The sequence below is a fragment of the Planococcus citri genome, chromosome 1 (genome assembly GCF_950023065.1).
Source record: "Planococcus citri chromosome 1, ihPlaCitr1.1, whole genome shotgun sequence".
Taxonomy (NCBI): Eukaryota; Metazoa; Arthropoda; class Insecta; order Hemiptera; family Pseudococcidae; genus Planococcus; species Planococcus citri.
The window spans coordinates 61,240,070-61,258,234 of NC_088677.1; the positions used below are offsets into that span (position 1 = coordinate 61,240,070).

The following is an 18,165-nucleotide window of genomic DNA, read 5'->3' on the forward strand; positions in this document are numbered from 1 at the left end:
ACAGCTGCCTTACAAGGTGATGACATTTTACGATTTGCCAGTTAGCGCTGTGGCCATGGAACAGACGACTCCATTTTTATTTCATGGGAACTTGAAATACATACCTACCTAGTTTGAAAAAAATCCAGTTGGATATTCTTAAAATGAATTTATTTTTCAAATTGAAGAAATTAAAAGTTACCTACTTGTTTTTTTCTATGCTTGAGAAATTTTCTCTAAGAAATTAAAAGTTACCTACTACTTTTTTCTATGCTTGAGAAATTTTCTGGAAATTAAAAAATATACTATTAGTTTTAGTTTCAATTTTCTATCTCAGTGTTGAGTTACGTTTAAATTTCCTTACTTCCTCAACATGGAAAATTTGAAAAATATACCTTATTATGTGTACGTATTAGGTTAGGTTTAAATATTCATATCCTCAACTCGGAAAATAAAAATATGAAAAAAGTCTTAGGTTTTGTTTTAGTTTCAATTTTTAGATCTTACTGAGAATTTTGTTTAAAAAAAATCTCTTGGAAAGCTGAGTTTATCCAATGACATTTGCTCACTTTTAGATAACTCGACGCTCATTTTAAATTTGTAATTTTTAAAAAATGTTCCCAATGTTTGGGTCAACTGGAGTTTTTATTTATATTAATCATGCGCATGTTGGTGAGATATCTTTTGGCTCGAATGGTGAATCGTCACCGAATCACTGGGGATTTGTGTAGTTGACGAAGTTAATGTTGAAATGTCAAGTTCTGAACCTGAAGTGAAATTCAACTTGACTAATGTTCGCGAACAGAGAGTATGGTGGAAGGTATAAGGTATCACTTGATGTGATGCATTTCAATATGTAGAGTTAAGTAACTTTCAAATTTTCTTTTGATGTGCCAAAAAATTATGAGAACTGGTACGAAATTATTGGATCTTGTTTTGGTATATACTTACCTGTACCTCTACTTACGTGAGAAAACCTGTTAAAATATCGATTTTGAGACCACAGGTGCGTCATTTAAATAATTTTTACAATCGTTGAGGCAACCATTGAGAGGTCAGCAAAACTTCAGATTTGGATATAACCCAATACCTACAACCTAACAAATGTTAGATGAAGGTGTTGCCTATCTTTCAATTTGAAGAGGCAAATTGCATTTTTCGAAACCAACGGTCAAAATTCATTTTTGACCTTGTGAGTGGTCAGAGAGCTTGGTGAGGCAATCCGACCAGACTGCTCAATTTTTTCAAAAAATATTTACACGTATTTTGTACAAAATATTTAATCAATTTAATAAGCCAAAACGCAACAAAATTTACTACTCGAATTTTCTAAAACAACTTATTAAAAAGCTACTGATTCAGTATTCTTATCCAGCAACTGCTACATTAGGTCTATCAACATACAATTTATTAGGTGTAGGTATCACATAAGGAGCCGAAGACCCTCTGGCAGCTGGTAAAGGAGCTGGTGGTGGCAGTGCAATAGCCTGTGAAGCTAAAGGAATAGGTTGACCGACTGAATACGGATGAGCTACAGGGATCGGTTGAGCGACAGGTATTGGTTGAGCAACAGGTATTGGTTGAGCTACAGGGACAGGTTGAGAGACATATAATGGTCTTGAAAGCACTGGTTGATAGACTCCACCATTGACTCCAGCTCCAGCTCGGGCTCCACCACCGTAGATATCGGTGCCCCCTAAAGTTGCACCTCGATTATCTGTAGTTCTGTACCCTCCTGCACCACCGTATTGGCCTTGGTTTCCTAAGGCGTTCAATTTCAGCGAAGAATCGTGAACTCCTCCTCCGTAAGCGTTTCCGGCGCCATCACGATATCTGTACAAAGTATGGAGAGATTTATGTAGGTTTTTGATGCATGCATTACAATTTTAGGGGCTCTTGCGATGAATTAATGATGGGAGAAATTTTTTTTTGTTTTGAATTTGTAATGATTGCATTATAATTTTTACTACCAAAATGAATTTTCAAAAATATGAACTTGAATAAAAATTTTTATATTACCTTTGATCACGAAGACCATACTGTACAGCTCCACCATGACCAAGACCATCATCGTAATACGTTGACTTATTGCCACTTTCATTTTTTTGATATGATGTACTGAAGCCAGCCACCTGATGTCCTTTATTTCTTCCATTCACATCGCCATAAGCGTTACCCTGGACACTGGTGACACCATAGTCACGGCCACCTAAACCATCATAATTTTTTAGCTCAAATATCCTTCCTTATTTTTCGTACAATATCATAGGTAGGTACATGTTCAATACCTACGTACCGCCATAAGTTTTCCCAACATCGTATCCATTTCTCAGACCGGAATTATCGTGGTAATATCCATTTGCATCCCGGTACCCATTCGTATCATAATTATTCCCTGCTATTGCCCCTCCTGTTCCAAGACGTCGAACATCTCTTCCATATCCTCCCTGGTTATATCCTCCTTGAGCGTATCCTCCTTGTCCGTATGCTGCTGGTTGTCCGTATCCCAATCTAACCGGTACACCGTTCAAATCCCAGATACTGGCAGGGTTGATTAGTGGAGGTCCTGCTGGTCGTAAGTCTACGTATTCGCCTCCCAGAGCCGAATCTAATGTTAGATTTATATAGAAAGCTTGCACAGCTAGACCGATACCAGTTAAATGTAATGTTTTATTCAGAGTATTCGCGATTTTAGCTGTTCCCATTCTCAATGGTCTCGGTTTAGATCTGCAATATTTAATGAAATAAATGTCAGATCAGGAATGTTAGGTTGACACCTTCTACTTGTATAGTCTTCATGGAGCCCTTTTATTCCGACGCATTTGGCAATTTTTTTACCACTTGGGAATACATAAATTGAAATGGATGGTGAATTCAAGGTTAAAAAAACGAGTTTCAGAAGAATGTGCTTTAAATTCTGAGCATTTTGACCAGTTTTTTTTTTTTTTAGAATAAACCTACAAAGACAGTTGGCGTAATCCATTAAATGCAAGATAGCTCCAAAATAGCCCACTCCACGTATCAAATTATCGACGAATGATGTAAGACATTTCCGCAAGCAAGCTACTTTACAACCAAACAAAAGTTATATGTACTTTCAGAAAAGAAATGCGAAAAATTCCCAAAAATGAAATGTCAAGCACGCAAATTATGATGAATAATGATCATGAATTTTGAAATCAAATGAACAGGTGAGTTTTAGGCTAAAAAAAATGCATCCCCTCCGGTCCTTCGAAAAAAATCAAAATCCAAGAGAAAACACTGCATAGTTTTCCTGCAGATCGACAAATTATTTTTTGAATTCAATTTTTTTAAAATCAGGCATACTTATTTCTGTTAACGAGAAGTGGAACTGAAAAATCAGAAAAATCAAATTTTCAAATTATTGATACTAAATGTCTAAGGTGAGATCATGTTGATTATGCGATCAAAAGTTGTTAGTTGAATGTTCTAATTTACGAGAAATTTATTCATTTTAATGAAAATATGTACTGGGTAAGGTATGTACTATTCTACTTTATAAATTACTCGTATAAAAAAGGTCAAGAAATGAAAAATCAACTTTGAGTTGAAATATAACAGCGAGCTTCGCAACCAATGAAACTATCAACCAATATGGTGAAAGCAAATGCAAAAACTCCCTTGCAATCAGCAATTAGCCGATGGCTTGTTTTATTATACAAAAACAACGTAAATTATTGGAGTTTTCCAGGTTAAAACGAAAAATCGATATCAAAGATCGGAAATTTTCATTCTTCAATTCCTTCAATATTTTTTCTCGATTAGACTCCACCTCGGAAAACCCATCCAAGTACCCTTACTCGAACTATCTTGAGAATAGAAACACCAACTTGAACCAAAATAATTTTAGATTTTTTGGATTTCTTGGAAAAAGGCATTCTATTTTTATTTCTCATGACAGTTCTTTGAAAAAGCTCTCCTGATCTGATTCATGAATTCATCGTTCACGAATTTCGAATTATGTTCAGCTTCTTGTCGAATTTCGAGATTTTTCATGAAATTTAACGATGTTTCAAACAATTGTGGCCAAGTTACCTTGATTTGCGAAAATTTCGTCAATTTTGAGGAATTTTCAGTAGTTTGCGTGCTCATTCGTACCATTGGTTTCATGATTTTAGACTACTTACTTTATATTATTTTTACCACATTGTATTTTGCTGGGATATCTTTAGTTTTTGATATTTTGGATTATTTTAATACTCGTACTTTGAGGATAATAAAATGAAAACCATCGTACGAAAAAAAACGCTCACTTACAAATTAATAAAGCTGCAGCGCATCAACATATGCTGGAGGGGGAGCATAGAGGATTGACGAAGACCTGGGAATGGGTATTACTTTGAAAAATTGACACATTTTGGCATTAGGAATTTTAGCCTAACTTTGAAATTGAAGGGGCTAGAAACATCATTTTTTTTTTAATTTGAGAAAAACGTATTTTTAACCTTAGGAATTGGCAGTACTTTGGAAAATAAACAAATTTTGTCATTATGAATTTCAAAGTTGGTAAAAAATATATAATGACAAATTTTGTTAATTTTCCAAAGTAGGTACCTACTATCCATTCCTTAGGTCAAAAACACATTTTTCTCAATTTTTTCTTTTGAAATGTTTCCTGTCCCTTCAATTTCTAAGTCAGGCAAAAATTCATAATGTAAAAATTTGTTTATTTTCCAAAGAACTACCCATTCCAAAGGTCAAAAATACGTTTTTTCTCATTTTTTTTCAAAGCACGGTTGCCCCTCAAATTTCAAAAAATTTTTCAAGTTGTATCCGGTTATATCCAAATCTGAAGTTTTGACATCCACTCACCAGACACCCTGTACAGCAGATTCGAACTTATCTCACAAAAGAACACAGCGATGTGAAATGCAAAATGGTTAGAAGATGTTTCCCTCTGGGAATTATATTTTTCTCGTTCACTAGTTTTTCAAACTTTCTCTTTTTAAACATTTTCACGAGAAGAAAAAGGTTGAGAGAAATTGAGATCTTGCAGAATTGAGATTTTTAAGACACCCTGTTGTTTGGTCTAAAATTTTTGATACTCGATTTTTTGAGGGGGTGGGTAAGAGATCAACTGAATAGGTATAGACACTTTGGAATGACCTACTCAAATTCAAGAATATTCTAGCAACTTTTTCACCCATAATGGCAATAAAAAAAAAAAAAACTACCAAATACGTCTACGGAAGGCGAAGGCACCTACGACTACGAGTTCAATTTCTTTAGTGAAAATAAGAAAGAAAAAGTGCATAATCATTATTACTACTTTTGCTGCGTGAATATATAAGGCACAAGGTTCCAATTTAAAATGTAGATTACCAGCAGCGTGTTCGATTTATAATGACAATATGGTGCAGTACTGTAGATTAGTTCAATGAACAATAAGCTTCACTGTACAGCCAGTCAATCGAGCGTAAAATATTTTTAACGCCGAATTAATTACCCTTCCTGTTTTCAATTGAACTAGGACTCGTACACCTTTTTGAAACTATCCTTTTTCGCCCAATAAATATTCTCTAGGTTAAATAACAGTTTATTGTTTACGGTATGTGACATTGTCTGTCGCGTGTAAAGAGCCGGTCCCATACGTAAACATACTACACAAACCACATACTGGTACTGCAGGTATACAATACAATAAGCTAATGAAATAAACTATATAATTTACTCGTTCGATATTTCAATCAATTTATGAGATAGACTGATCATTAGCAGAGGTGCCAATAACGTGTATTAGTTTTTACGTATTAAACGAACCCACTTACACGATTCTGATCACGTGTAATTCTACAAAGAAGCAAAGCAAATACTCGAGCACGTCTAATCACAGTTTCATGCTACATAGGTATCAGGTGTTTATTAAAGCCATGTGCGATCTCATTCTCATTATAAAGAAGCAACCGGAGCATCTTTTGAAAAAAATAACAAGTACGAATGTATAGCAAATAGATTACCATACAGTTACCATGTAAGCGCCAGCTCTTGGAAATCCATAGATCTCGCAGTTCCACAGATCCATATACGAAATACACTCAACACAACGCGAATAAACAAATTCACTATACGAAACGATTCTTCACCACGTGATGAAAAGTGTATTTCATCAGTTGTTTAGCTGCGAGATCGACAGACACCATCGTGACACCAGAACCGAATAAAACTAAAGTAGAATAAACAAAGTGCAAACGATAAAAATCAGTGACTAAATGATCGATTGATTGATTGGTAAATTTAATGGTGCTGATTACGAGAATTGGACCACTCACACTGGCAACGTTTGTCGCAGCAGCCGATACCGCGCGAGTACCTATATAATTATACGACAATTTACAACTAACTGAAAAGATAAATCTAAACAAAAATTAAATAAATCGTTCGCATCTAGTCGATGGAATAGAATAAAATAGCATGAAATTGGCCTTCAATTAATATTTATGTCATGGAACGCGTTTTAATTTATCATAAAAGTCAGCAGCGCCTGTAGAAGCGGGCGAAAGCGATATACTATGTATTGTAAATATACCTCTATGTATCTTTTGTGCAGTTATGAACTGTGATTTTAACCCTTTGATCAACGAGACAAACTTACGGAGAAAATTGGAATTGCAGGGTTATTGCCTTCTAGAATGCAAAATTTGCTTGACAAGCAGATGAAATTTAAATGCTCTCAAAAGTTCGCCAAATAATCTTTTTGAGGTAACTTACTGGCTTAAGCAAATCATGTTAAGAGAAATGTATGACGTATGTGTCAAAAAATGAAATTGATAATCATATTTTTCAAAATTTTAAAGAAGATTAGCGTCGAATTGTGACACGAGTTTTCAAAATTTCAAAAATAATGCTCTCCATCACAAAGATTTTTTCAAAAGCAATAATATATTTTTGAAAGTCTCGTGCCTTGTTTTTCTTTCATTATTATTATTATTTTTATTTTCTGTATACATACTTAGATGAAAATGTATTTTATTTCAACATGTTCTTTTCCACATATGTAGTTCCAACAATGCTTGTTCATCTTGAAATAATATCAAATGCCTCAGAAAGCTTATTCTGATTCATAATAGCCTACTAATCGGTGTCATGAAATGAAAAATGAGTAAATTAATGTTTATTGCAATTTGTGACACGAATGCTTGCCGAATGTGCGATTTACAGCAAATTTTGCCTTCTAGGTAGCAACCGGCCTTACCCAGTTTAGGGTTAAGGGCATTCGATATCCTTTTGAGCTACCAGCGGAAGCGATCTTAAAATTAGATACCAATTGTAGCGATAAAATAATCGAGTTATTTTAATCAATTTTGTACCGAGTCAACAGGTAGAGGTACAGAGCCTAATCTTAAGATGTTGGGATTTTCACACCAATTATGTTAAATCGAATTATTAGCTTATTTTTTCGATGGTCAGTGAAAATTCATTTCGTTCTAGTCGTTGAATTGGTGGAATTCTCTCATGGCAGTGAGATTTATTATGTTTATTATTGATACGCAGCATTTAGAGGTTATTATCATTTGAAGAGTGTTCTAGAAGAAGATATCAGTTAGCCGGTAATTGGAGATTTTGGGGAAATTGAAATGGATGGTGAAGCAAAATAGCAGCTGCAAAGGTATTCGTACCTACTTTAGAATTTGGAAGTTTACGAAATTTGAATCACATGCTCTCACGAATACCTATATGTACATACCTATATCTTAATTGTACAAGGATCATTCCACGTCAGGTGTCAAAGTTTTGAGTGAACGTTTGAAAAAACCCTTTCACTCGGTGAGAAATGAACTCATCATATAAAAAAATCAAAATTCGGAAAAATTCCATTTTCAATTTCAAACATTAAAAAAAGTTTAAATTTATTCAGTTGTCTTATTTTGACCTCTTTCCGACGTATTTCATGAAAAAGTTGATAAAAATTACACTCACAACAAAAAAATTGAAATTGTTCATTTTTTGAATCTTTTCGAATTTTGATTTTCTTGTGAGGAGTTAATTTCATCGAGTGAAACGGTTTCTTCAACTTTTTCAACAGATACGTAAAAATAGAGGTCAAATGAGTCAACTTCACCTATCAAAACTTTTTTCCATGTTTTAAATCTAAAAATCGCATTTTTTCGCAAACTTTAAATTTTTTAAAATCAACTCCACAACATGGTACCATCCCAATTTTTTAATATGTTGTTCAGCATGAAAAGTTGTCCATAATATATTTTTTTCAGAATTTTGAGAGTCGGAACGATATGAAAACTACGTTTCGAAACTTTTTGAGCTAATATTTTGTACAAAAAAAATGGTAACACTGATTTTTATGATATCACCAAAAAGCTTTTCAAAACCCCTAACTATGGGAAAATGTTCCATTTTGGTAGGTATCGCGGTTATCGAGTAAGCCACTGCTGAAATGGATGATATTTTAGGTTCACTGAAAACTTTGACAACCCCTGGTTGCCTCTAAAAATGGGCTAGGGGGCTGCGATTTGCGCCATTGGTCATCCCTTCAAAAGGTCTTTCCACAGGAAAAATTTCAAAAGAATCGCCGAACCCCCCTTCCACTTCTTGGTCCAATTGACGTGGAATGATCCACAAGTCGAATTTTTGGATTAAAAAAATGAACTGGACTGATATTTTTTAAAAATTACTTTAGAACGGGTTTGAAAAAAAAAACGTAGAAATTTGTTTTAGATTTTCTAAAAGATTTTAAAATTGAAAAAAGATGAAAAAAATCAGCCTGAATTTTTGGCCAAGTAGCAAGTTATGGAAACAAATTATTCCAGGGTGTTCAAGGCTTTTTCAAAAAAAAAATAAACCGTGATGCAAGCATCACAAAACTTTCCGAACGTTGGGAAGCACTTGGCACAAAAACCTAGCCGTTTATGCACACTTATTCGTTGTATACATGAAAAAGGTTCACCTTTTTCTTAACATCTGGAGCGCGCCCTCGCGTTCACTGCGCTAAGGATAACAACTGGTTTTCTGTGACGTCACTGACGTACCATTGAATAGGGAACGCCATGAGTTTTCGCGTCAAAATGCTCGTAATTTTTTTCTGATTTTACATACGAAGCTGAAAAGCTTATTATGACATCCTTCAATGGGACCTGTTATCAGGTGCAAGTTTCAACGTAATATCTCAATTAGGGCGTCTGCAATCGTGTTCACAAACTTTTGTGCACATACAATATACATATGCACATACATACATACACACACACGGAACATCACGCTCAAAATAGTCTCAAAAGTCTTTTTGGACCTTAAAACGTGTAATTCCGAAAAAAACTCGAAATCGAAAAACCGGTCGATTACAATACTTCCCTTACATCGCTGCGCGCTGATCGGAAAGTAAAAAAAAAAAAAATGTACCTACTTATATGTATTTTAGGAAAGGAAGAACATACATCGTTCACAACGAAGCTGAAAATACTAGAGATTTTAGTGAAAAAAACATTTTATGAACTCATCAAACTCAAAAATCCGATATTTTTTTTCCGAACTTGCATTAGAGAAGTCCAATTATCCCAACTTACACTGGAAAGTAAACTTTGGAATTGAATAAAAATGATCACTTACTTGATGAAAGAAAATTGGATTAGGTACGTCATAAAGTTCCATCTGTAAAAAGGCCTCCTCAATGTCCGCGGTAATACCTACGAGTATCTCATGAAGCCGGAAAAATAGTTGGACCATTCAGACTCTCAAGGATCATCGGACCTCGATACATATAATTTTTTGGTCTTGGTATAATCACCCATCTGTTTACTGTGTTTGAGTCTTCGTTCGGGAAAACGCTTGATATCACCTACTCTTCAACTTGATCCCGGAAAAATTGATACTGGTATTATCAAGTTTTGGCCTTTTCAGGTGATATGGAAAAATTCAAAATGGGGAGAGTGAGAGGGATTCAAAGGTGGGAACAAAGAGGACAACTATAGCTCCTGGATCCTGATTCACTCAAAGGACTGGAAAATGAAGGTTGAAGGTCCTGCAATAATTAATAACAGGCTAGGTATGCATTAATTATTCATCATACAAAGTATTGGATATACAAAATTTCATGGGAAAATTTCGATTTTCGTGTTCTCTTAAAATTGATCAAATTCTATCATTTTTCTCGAGGTTTTTTTTTTACAAAAGAAACTAAAATGAGATCAAGGTGTTTCATAAGTAGGAAAAATTGCATAAGTAGTACAAAAACAGGACTTGAAAGTGAAAATTGATTGCAGATCATTTGGTGTAGAAACTCCTATTAGGTTCAATCTGAAAACTTTCTCAAAACATGTGTCATTTGAGGTAGATATTTCAAGTCTAATTTTGAGAAAGAAATTTTACTTCGATTTGAGGGAAGCTGTTTCTCTCTCTTTCAAACCGAAAAGTAAACTCACATTAAAAGTTTTACCACTCGGTCATTGTTTAACTCAGATCGAACTAAAACCCTTTGAAGTGAGCACCATCCTGTTGAGAGAAAAAAAACTTACCTATTTACCTCATTTTTTTCAGTACTTAAGTGAGATTAATTTTCTGCATAAAATAAATTATGTTATGTACATCTAAATTTTTTCAACTTTTCCGGATGCATCGTATGTATTGTCAAGTTCGAGGTTAAACGCCTCCATGAGGGGCTCTATTGAAGATAGGTCACTCTGAAAAAAATATAGGTAGAATTATTAGTCGTAAAAAATTATATTAATAGCCTGACCGTACCGTAATAGATAACCGTGAGCTGAACGGTTTCAGTATTTTTGGGACAGTTTTGGATCGAACATTTTTAGTCAATTTTCAAAGCAGTAGATTTTATAGGAAATTTCTGAAGCAGACTTGAGACTAGAAGCTATCCCTATCTACTCATGAATCTCATATGTAATATATGTACGTCTGCTTCAAAAATTTCCTATAAAATCCACTGCTTTGAAAATTGACTGAAATTGTTCGATAGAATTTTCCAAAACTGGCCCAAAAATACCGAAACCGTTCCGCTCTCGGTTATCTATCGCGGTACGGTCATGGCGGGTAATTGCAATTTAAATGAAATTCCACGTCGGTATCGCGCCGGCTCTCCGCTAAAAATAAAGCGTAAAGAGAGAATACACACTTACGCGAAACGTAATAAATAACCAAAAAGTGTGTACTTCATTTCCGAGTTGAGGCTACACAATTTTCCAAGTTGAACACGCGATGCAACCCTTATAGTATACTCTCTCTCTCTACTACATAGTATATGGTACTGTATATAGTACGTATATATTCGTCTTAACATTAAAACCAGCACCAGTACCACCCCTCGCCGCTAGCAGGGTCGCCGCAGCCCCCCTCGTAAACAAAGGATAAGCCCACTGTCACATAAATTAAGAACCTCTATTAACGAAAATCCCCATTCATTTATTAGACCGAGTGGCAATTATAACAGCGCCGCTATTAATTTTGACGTCAGCCTTGGTGATGTTTAAAATCACACTATTATATAGTTCATCGTCGTTTTTGGAGGTGAGCCGAAGGGGGTCATGAGGGATGAATAGAACCGTACGGTACGGCGGTGTGGACAAACCGATTCATTATTTTTACGCTAATAAATTAATTGATGTTTTTCCTCTCGCCTCTTCTTTTCTTTGATACATTTTATCGTCTTTTTTTTGAATGATCGCATTAATCGAGTCTTTATTTATTTTATCAATAATCTCGTATAATGTAGCTTCATCTTGAAAACAAATTACCTTCTTGGATAAGGCTATCCATATAAAGCAGTATGGTCTTTTTTCCACTGTATCGGTTTTGAATTAAAAATCGTATCGCATTTTGGACTCGACACGACGACGGTTTCTTTTAATACTCGTACTTACGCGTCTTCTTATGAAATGTATAGGGGTAGATTATAAAGTCCTCTCTTGCGAAAGATACCTACCTATACCTAGAAGCGTATGAAAAGAAGAAATATTTCCAAATTAGCCCACCTCGTCGACATCGATATAAATTCGCTTTTATTCGAAATTTTCAATAACGTTGAAAATTTTCAATTTAGGTATACCTAGTCCCCCCTTTTTTTTCGTGTTCGTCTTGTTCGGCGATATAGAAGGGTTCTTCTCTTTCGGTACGCTGTGTGCTGATTCGTTTGCTCCTCGTTGTGGAAGAATATTTCGCACGATAGCGCCATTTTCGCTAATACAAATGATGAAACAAATTTAAGCATATTTTCTCGCATTAATGCGAATCGCTTCGAGGTAATATTTATTTTTTTCTTATGCCATCGTCGTCGGTCGTGTCTCGTATACGGATCTCTACACCTCGTTACCGATATTTTCCTTCTTTCGTTAAGCTATATATACGCGTTGTTTTTGGTCGGTGTCTCTTTCTAGCTTATTGTGGCTGCGTCTCTGGCTCCTATTTCGGTCTCTTACTTTTTCGTATGCTGTATACCGTGTACCTTACTTATAGGCTGTACTTCATTAACGTATTCGTCAATTTAGGTATCTATCTTTATTGTGAAAAATATCACCATCCTCGGTCTACGAGTAGTGCTCTCCTCCTCGGGGTTATGTTGCCATATTTATGTGGTGGTATTCGATTTTGCAAAGTTTCTTTACCAACATCAACATAACCAACTCTTCGTTGGTTCTTGGGTGAGGAAATTTTATTATTTGCTATGATGACGTAATCTAACAAAATTGAAACGTTTTTTTCTAAGTAATAATGGTACATGGTACAATTTGAAAAAGTCTCATGAATATTTCAAGTGAAAAATTACTTCTAAGCTGTCTTGTGAAAGTCTACTAGTCATAACCGACTGCCAGCCCAAACTGAATAAAAATTCTGATAACTCGAGGACCGCCTGCAGAGAAACTTTTGAACCAAAAGCTGTGCTGGAGCTAAAAAATAACGATGAATGTTCTGAACTGGTGCTCTCCGATTTGAATAAAATCAAATAAAATCAAGATAAATTGAACGAGCATGTTCCGAAACCCTCGGAATCAAAATTTCAATTCCTAAAGTTGATTTTTTGATTTTTAGTAAATTTTTGTAAACTTGAAAAATTGAAAAAAAAAAAGTTTTTAACGTATCTAAGTACCTATTTTTAATATTTTTCCATGAAATATGAATTTTCCTGACGTGAGCAAAGCAAACCAATATCATTAATTCCTTCGATTCAGTTCCGCAAATCAAAAACTATTAGTTTTGGGTCATTCTGGAGCCTCCAGAGATTTTTCAATGTTTTCCAGAACTTTCAAATCGCTCTGGAGAGGTCAAAAATGAATTCCAGGAACTTCAGCATTTTTTTTTCTTACTCATCAAATCTTCTTTTCACGGTTTCCACGAGAGGTATTTTGAAAAGGAATTCTCGACCAATTTGTAGGAAATTGCAGAAAAAATTAAAGAGTAAGATCTTTAACTGAAAGTATTTGTAGAGATATTGGCCGATGTGTGTTCATAACCTCTCGACTAGAAAACTGGCAATACACTGTAATGATTTTTTCACTTGTCTGAGATTTACAATTTGGTCAAAAATTCTCTTTGGAAATGGCACTCTTGTAATTTCTCGATTACCTTCTTTTAAAGTTAGATTTTGGTGCCTTCGAAGTCATTTTGATGTTTCTAAATGAAATTGAAAAATCACTGGAAGCTCCAGAATGGCTCAAAACTAGTACTTTGTTGATGTGATGATAGTTGCATTCATGAGATTATTCACACTGGTTCTTTTTTCTCAGAAAAATTATATTTCGTGGAAAAGATTGAAATTACTTTTCAAAGAATTTTCAAAAAATTTAAGAATTGCTTTTAGGATTTGAGTTCACTGAGGTTCTAAGATGGTAAAATGAATGACATAACTTAATTTTCAACAAAAAAATACTCGTGTTTGAATACGTTTTGATAGTTTTATCATTTAAATTGCAGTTTTGAACTTTGATCATAGGTAAGTATAGCCCTACAATAAATATCTGCGAAGAGAAAAATCAACCAAAAACTACTGAGAAAAACCAAATGGTGAATAATAAAATTCAAAATGAAGAATATTTTGAAGAAAACTGAAAGACATCTTTCTACATAATAACACAAATTAAAACTTATCACAAATTGAACAATATATCTCATAGTAATAGGTATAAATAACGTTTACTTACTGAATATGTGTATTGTGTATTTTGTATTTATATGACGACTGTTTCTCTGATGGTGTGATATCAAACAAATTCGCCAAATTGGATCCAAATACGGCGAAAAAGTTAATCGTTGAAGTGTGCAAAAAAAGTTATTTCTAAAGAAGGAATTGAAATTAGCACATTATTGAAGACTGCGTAACTTAGGTCATTTCCAAACCTATATTATATTTACCTATTTTCTGTGATTTAAATACTCATTATTTTTATTCCGTTTTTAATTTATGTAGTAATGTTACGTACTTTTTCATTTTGAATGTGTTTCTTTTATAGGTAATAAAGATCAATTTTTCGTATTTTTAAACATTGATCCTCACTCAAAATTTTTGACCACGTACTCAATTGGGCTTTTGGACTTGAAGGAAAAATCGACGACCCGCACTACAGCTTATCTCACTGGAGGGCATATTCTTATCGAAACGCATTCTGATCAAATTAAATGAGATCATTTTTTTTTCATTTTTTGCGAATAAAAATGAGCTTGGGTGAATTTTTATAGAGACGTGAATTGAAATAATAGAAATTTTGTATCGATTGGCGTAAAATTTTATATATTTCGTGTAATGATGAAAGTTTTACCTAACATTCCCCCTATTGGATCCAGTGTACGCTCACATTAGATGAAAATTGCTCTGAATTTCGAGCGAAACTGTAGATCTTTTATTGATTTAAAATATTCAGAATATTTATTCCCTTTAATATGGCTGAATATTTTACGTTATTATTATTACATCAATGGTTTCACTTGAAATTTCAGGTAATTTTTATTCAAACTTGACGTACACAAAAATCCAGAAATGAAAATCTTAATGAAATCTCCATCATTGTGTGAAATTCACAAAACTGTGCTCCAATCGATAGGAAATTTTAATACCTTCAATTCACGTATGCATAAAAATTCGCCTCGACTTGTTCTTTTTCGAGAAAAATGACAAAAACCGTAATAGTTTTATTCGTTCAAGTACATACAATGCGTTTTGATGAGAATTTGCTTTCCAGTGAGATGATAATTGGTGATGGTATCCTGTTCCCTTACAAGTCCGAAAGCCCAATTACGAGGGGGGTTCCAAAAGTAATGCTTGTTTTGCTATAAAACGAGAAATAATTGACATACTTACGCAAATTTTTTTTGCAAATTTACTCGTATTTAGATTTTGAGTTTTTTAATTTTTCTACATAATCATCATCTCCGCTGGAAGCACTTTTCGTACCTGGTTTGCAACTTTGAAATACCTTCTGCGTAAAACGATGAGGGCTAGTTTCTGAAGTATACTGTGAGATCGTGTTTTGAAGCTCGTCATTCGTGCTGAATTTTTCCCTTTGCAAAAGTCTTTCCAGTAACGGAAATAGATGGTAGTCGCTTGGTGCGCGGTCAGGTGAGTAGGGGGGGGGTGGTGTGGAAATACCTCTCATTTGAAACTTTCGATCAGCTGGACGGTTTGAAGAGCGGTATGAGGCTTCACATTGTCCTGTAAGAAAGCACTTTCGGAGCAAGGAGTCTCTGTAAGTGTTTTGGTAAGAATTGCCATTGATTGTTGCTCCTTTCGGTATATTATTCTCCACCAAAATCACCTCGATGTAGATCCAGAGTACTTCAAAACTGTAGGGCACTTGGTGCACGTGACTTCTGTTGAATCAGCATTGAGTTCCATATAACGCCAAACGCCTGATCGTTGACGTGAATACCTCAATTTTTCTTGTTCGCATGTACCACGTCCTATGGACCCTAATATTTCTACTTCTTCATCGGCGATTTGTTGATCGATGGCTGAAAACAAAACCGATAAGTTGAACAATTTTCAGCAGGGTAGAAATAAAAATGTAGAGCGGAATGGTTCTACCTCGCCTTCCGTCTCACAATTTTCCATCTGAAACAAAAAAATAAAAAAAATGAAATTTACTTACTACTGTAGAGTGGGGTGAAGTCGCACGATTTTATTAAATTTTCCGGAACTAGCGGCTTATAGAATTATTTTGGAATGGTGGTTCACAGCTCATGCTCCAGAGCTATAATTATTTTGGCCGCAGAAATCATTTTTTTTAAAATTTTTCGGGGACACTGAGAATTTTTTATTTTTGTTTTAAGGTTGTCCGACTTTATACCCCCTTTTCCCTGTATGGGACGAAGTCGGACATGGTTTTTTTTTCAGTCTAAATTCGACTTGAAATGCATCAGAATTGAAGTCGGACACAAATGTAACTAAAAAAATCGTCAATCATCATAATTCACCAACTCTTTTTTCAATTCCTACTCTTTTCTGAGGTAGGTACCTATAAATATCACTTACATCACTGTTTGTGTTAAGAGGGAGACTATTTGGCCTCATAGGTTGCTCATTTGAGCCTGAGGGACCCGGCGTGGGGGGGTCCGGAGGTTTATCCGGAATATTACTTACAACGTGGTCCTCCATGAGGACCTGGGCAGCTGCCCTAACTCGCAATGTTGACATTTTTTACACTAAAAAAGCAATAAATTACACCTTTGAATAATTTTATTCAAAAAATAAAACAATTTTATAATTGAACGTCATTATGAAGATAATACAATTGAAATCACAAAATAAAGAGTCTTCTTCGAATAAAATTCTTAACAGTGGCAAAAAAGGAAAGTATAATTCAATTGTACTTTCTGTGTGTATCTTGTAAGGTGTATATTTTGTAAATATATCACAAATACATATATGAGTAAAGAAAAATTGATCAGGTCATGGCGGAAGATAGTCATGAACAAGACGACGGATCATCTGCGTCTTCCTCAGATTATTCGTTTTCAAAATCTCTGAGAGAAACTGATTTACCAGGTCTTACATTGACTTTTTTTCTTCTTTGACGTGGTGTTGATGTTTTAGGTCTCATAGAATCCAAAATTTCGATCACAGAATCGCGCCAATCTCTTTCCTGATCATTACAGTGTGATTTTATCCTTTCAACAGTGTGATAATGGTTATTACAGTGTTGTAGAATAATCCACCTGTGTCTGGGGATCATTCTACAACACACAGTAGTGCTTTCTGCAAAAATAAAAGAAGATTTGTTTTAGAAATAATTCTTCAACTATTTATAGTAAATTCAATTTTACTACGACATTAAGGAATCATTCCACAAAAATGGAAAACAGTTACTTACTCAAAAAAAAAATGCTTTTTCTTTCGTGAATTGCGGAAAGGTCGTCTCACATGTTGAAAAAATTTCTCACTCGCTCAAATATGCTGCTGGTATTCCTCGAAATCCCCTCACCAAACTTCGTAATATCCCCACGGAGGAAAGAATACTTAAGGGGGAAAAATCCGCGTAAAATATCACCAAAACCATCCCACACTGCACATTTATATACGCCAAATTACTTATAGTTTATCAAATCTGCTGCTCTGTCTGCCCGTGCTTGTGCAGTATGAACCGTACAAATGAAACACGCCGATTCGACATCGACTCCTTTACCACCCGTATATCGTACTATAACCGAGCTACACGGGCCTTAAACGAAATTGGTGATTTTCCAAATTTTCTTTTGTTGCACGAGCATTGTTAGGCGGAAATGAGCTGGTTAACTTGTAATTTCCAAATTACTACGTACCAGTCGCGCTATTAACTCGGGTTCGTTGTGCGATAAATTTCACACCAGCTATTTTTCTTTCTCGTTGTCTGGACAGTCACGTACGTATTAATATCTTTATGGTATCCTATATCTATTTCGACTATTTCTATTATAAATCGTACATACGTATGAAATTTCTATCGACTGATTAACATCTTTTCTTTTAGCTCATATTTTCCAATTTTGAAAGTTTTCAGGGTCTCGTTCTTTTCTACGTCATTTTGTGAATTTTTTTTCACCCTTTATGAATATTTTCTTTATTTAATCACAGCTTCGGTTTAGACAAAAAGCGAAAAAAAAAATGTCTAATCGAAAATTCTACCCTGATGCACCCTTTGAAAAAGAGGCCAAAGAGATATAAATCATTTTTCGACGCTTTCTCGTCAATAGAAGGGAGGTGCTGGCCAAAAAAACACAACAGTCTGCGTGACTACA

General features: G+C 34.7%; 2 protein-coding genes across 7 annotated transcripts in view; one reads left to right on the forward strand and one right to left on the reverse strand.

The window, feature by feature from the left end:
• Positions 1–18,165, forward strand: part of LOC135833205 (neural cell adhesion molecule 1-like) — a 623,372-nt gene that overhangs the window by 133,912 nt on the left and 471,295 nt on the right. The window lies entirely within an intron of this gene.
• On the reverse strand, positions 1,244–6,396 carry LOC135833183 (uncharacterized). 4 transcript variants are annotated; one of them, XM_065346854.1, is made up of 4 exons: positions 6,270–6,396; positions 2,276–2,706; positions 1,999–2,188; positions 1,244–1,812 (listed from the first exon to the last, which is right to left on the reverse strand). In XM_065346854.1, the coding sequence occupies exons 2-4, from the start codon at positions 2,682–2,684 to the stop codon at positions 1,347–1,349; spliced, it is 1,065 nt and encodes a 354-aa protein (XP_065202926.1). In that variant the 5' UTR covers positions 2,685–2,706; positions 6,270–6,396; the 3' UTR covers positions 1,244–1,346. The 4 variants fall into 4 exon arrangements, with proteins under 4 accessions (XP_065202926.1, XP_065202927.1, XP_065202925.1 ...); XM_065346855.1 differs by lacking the exon at positions 6,270–6,396 and adding an exon at positions 5,969–6,253; XM_065346853.1 differs by lacking the exon at positions 6,270–6,396 and adding an exon at positions 5,958–6,253.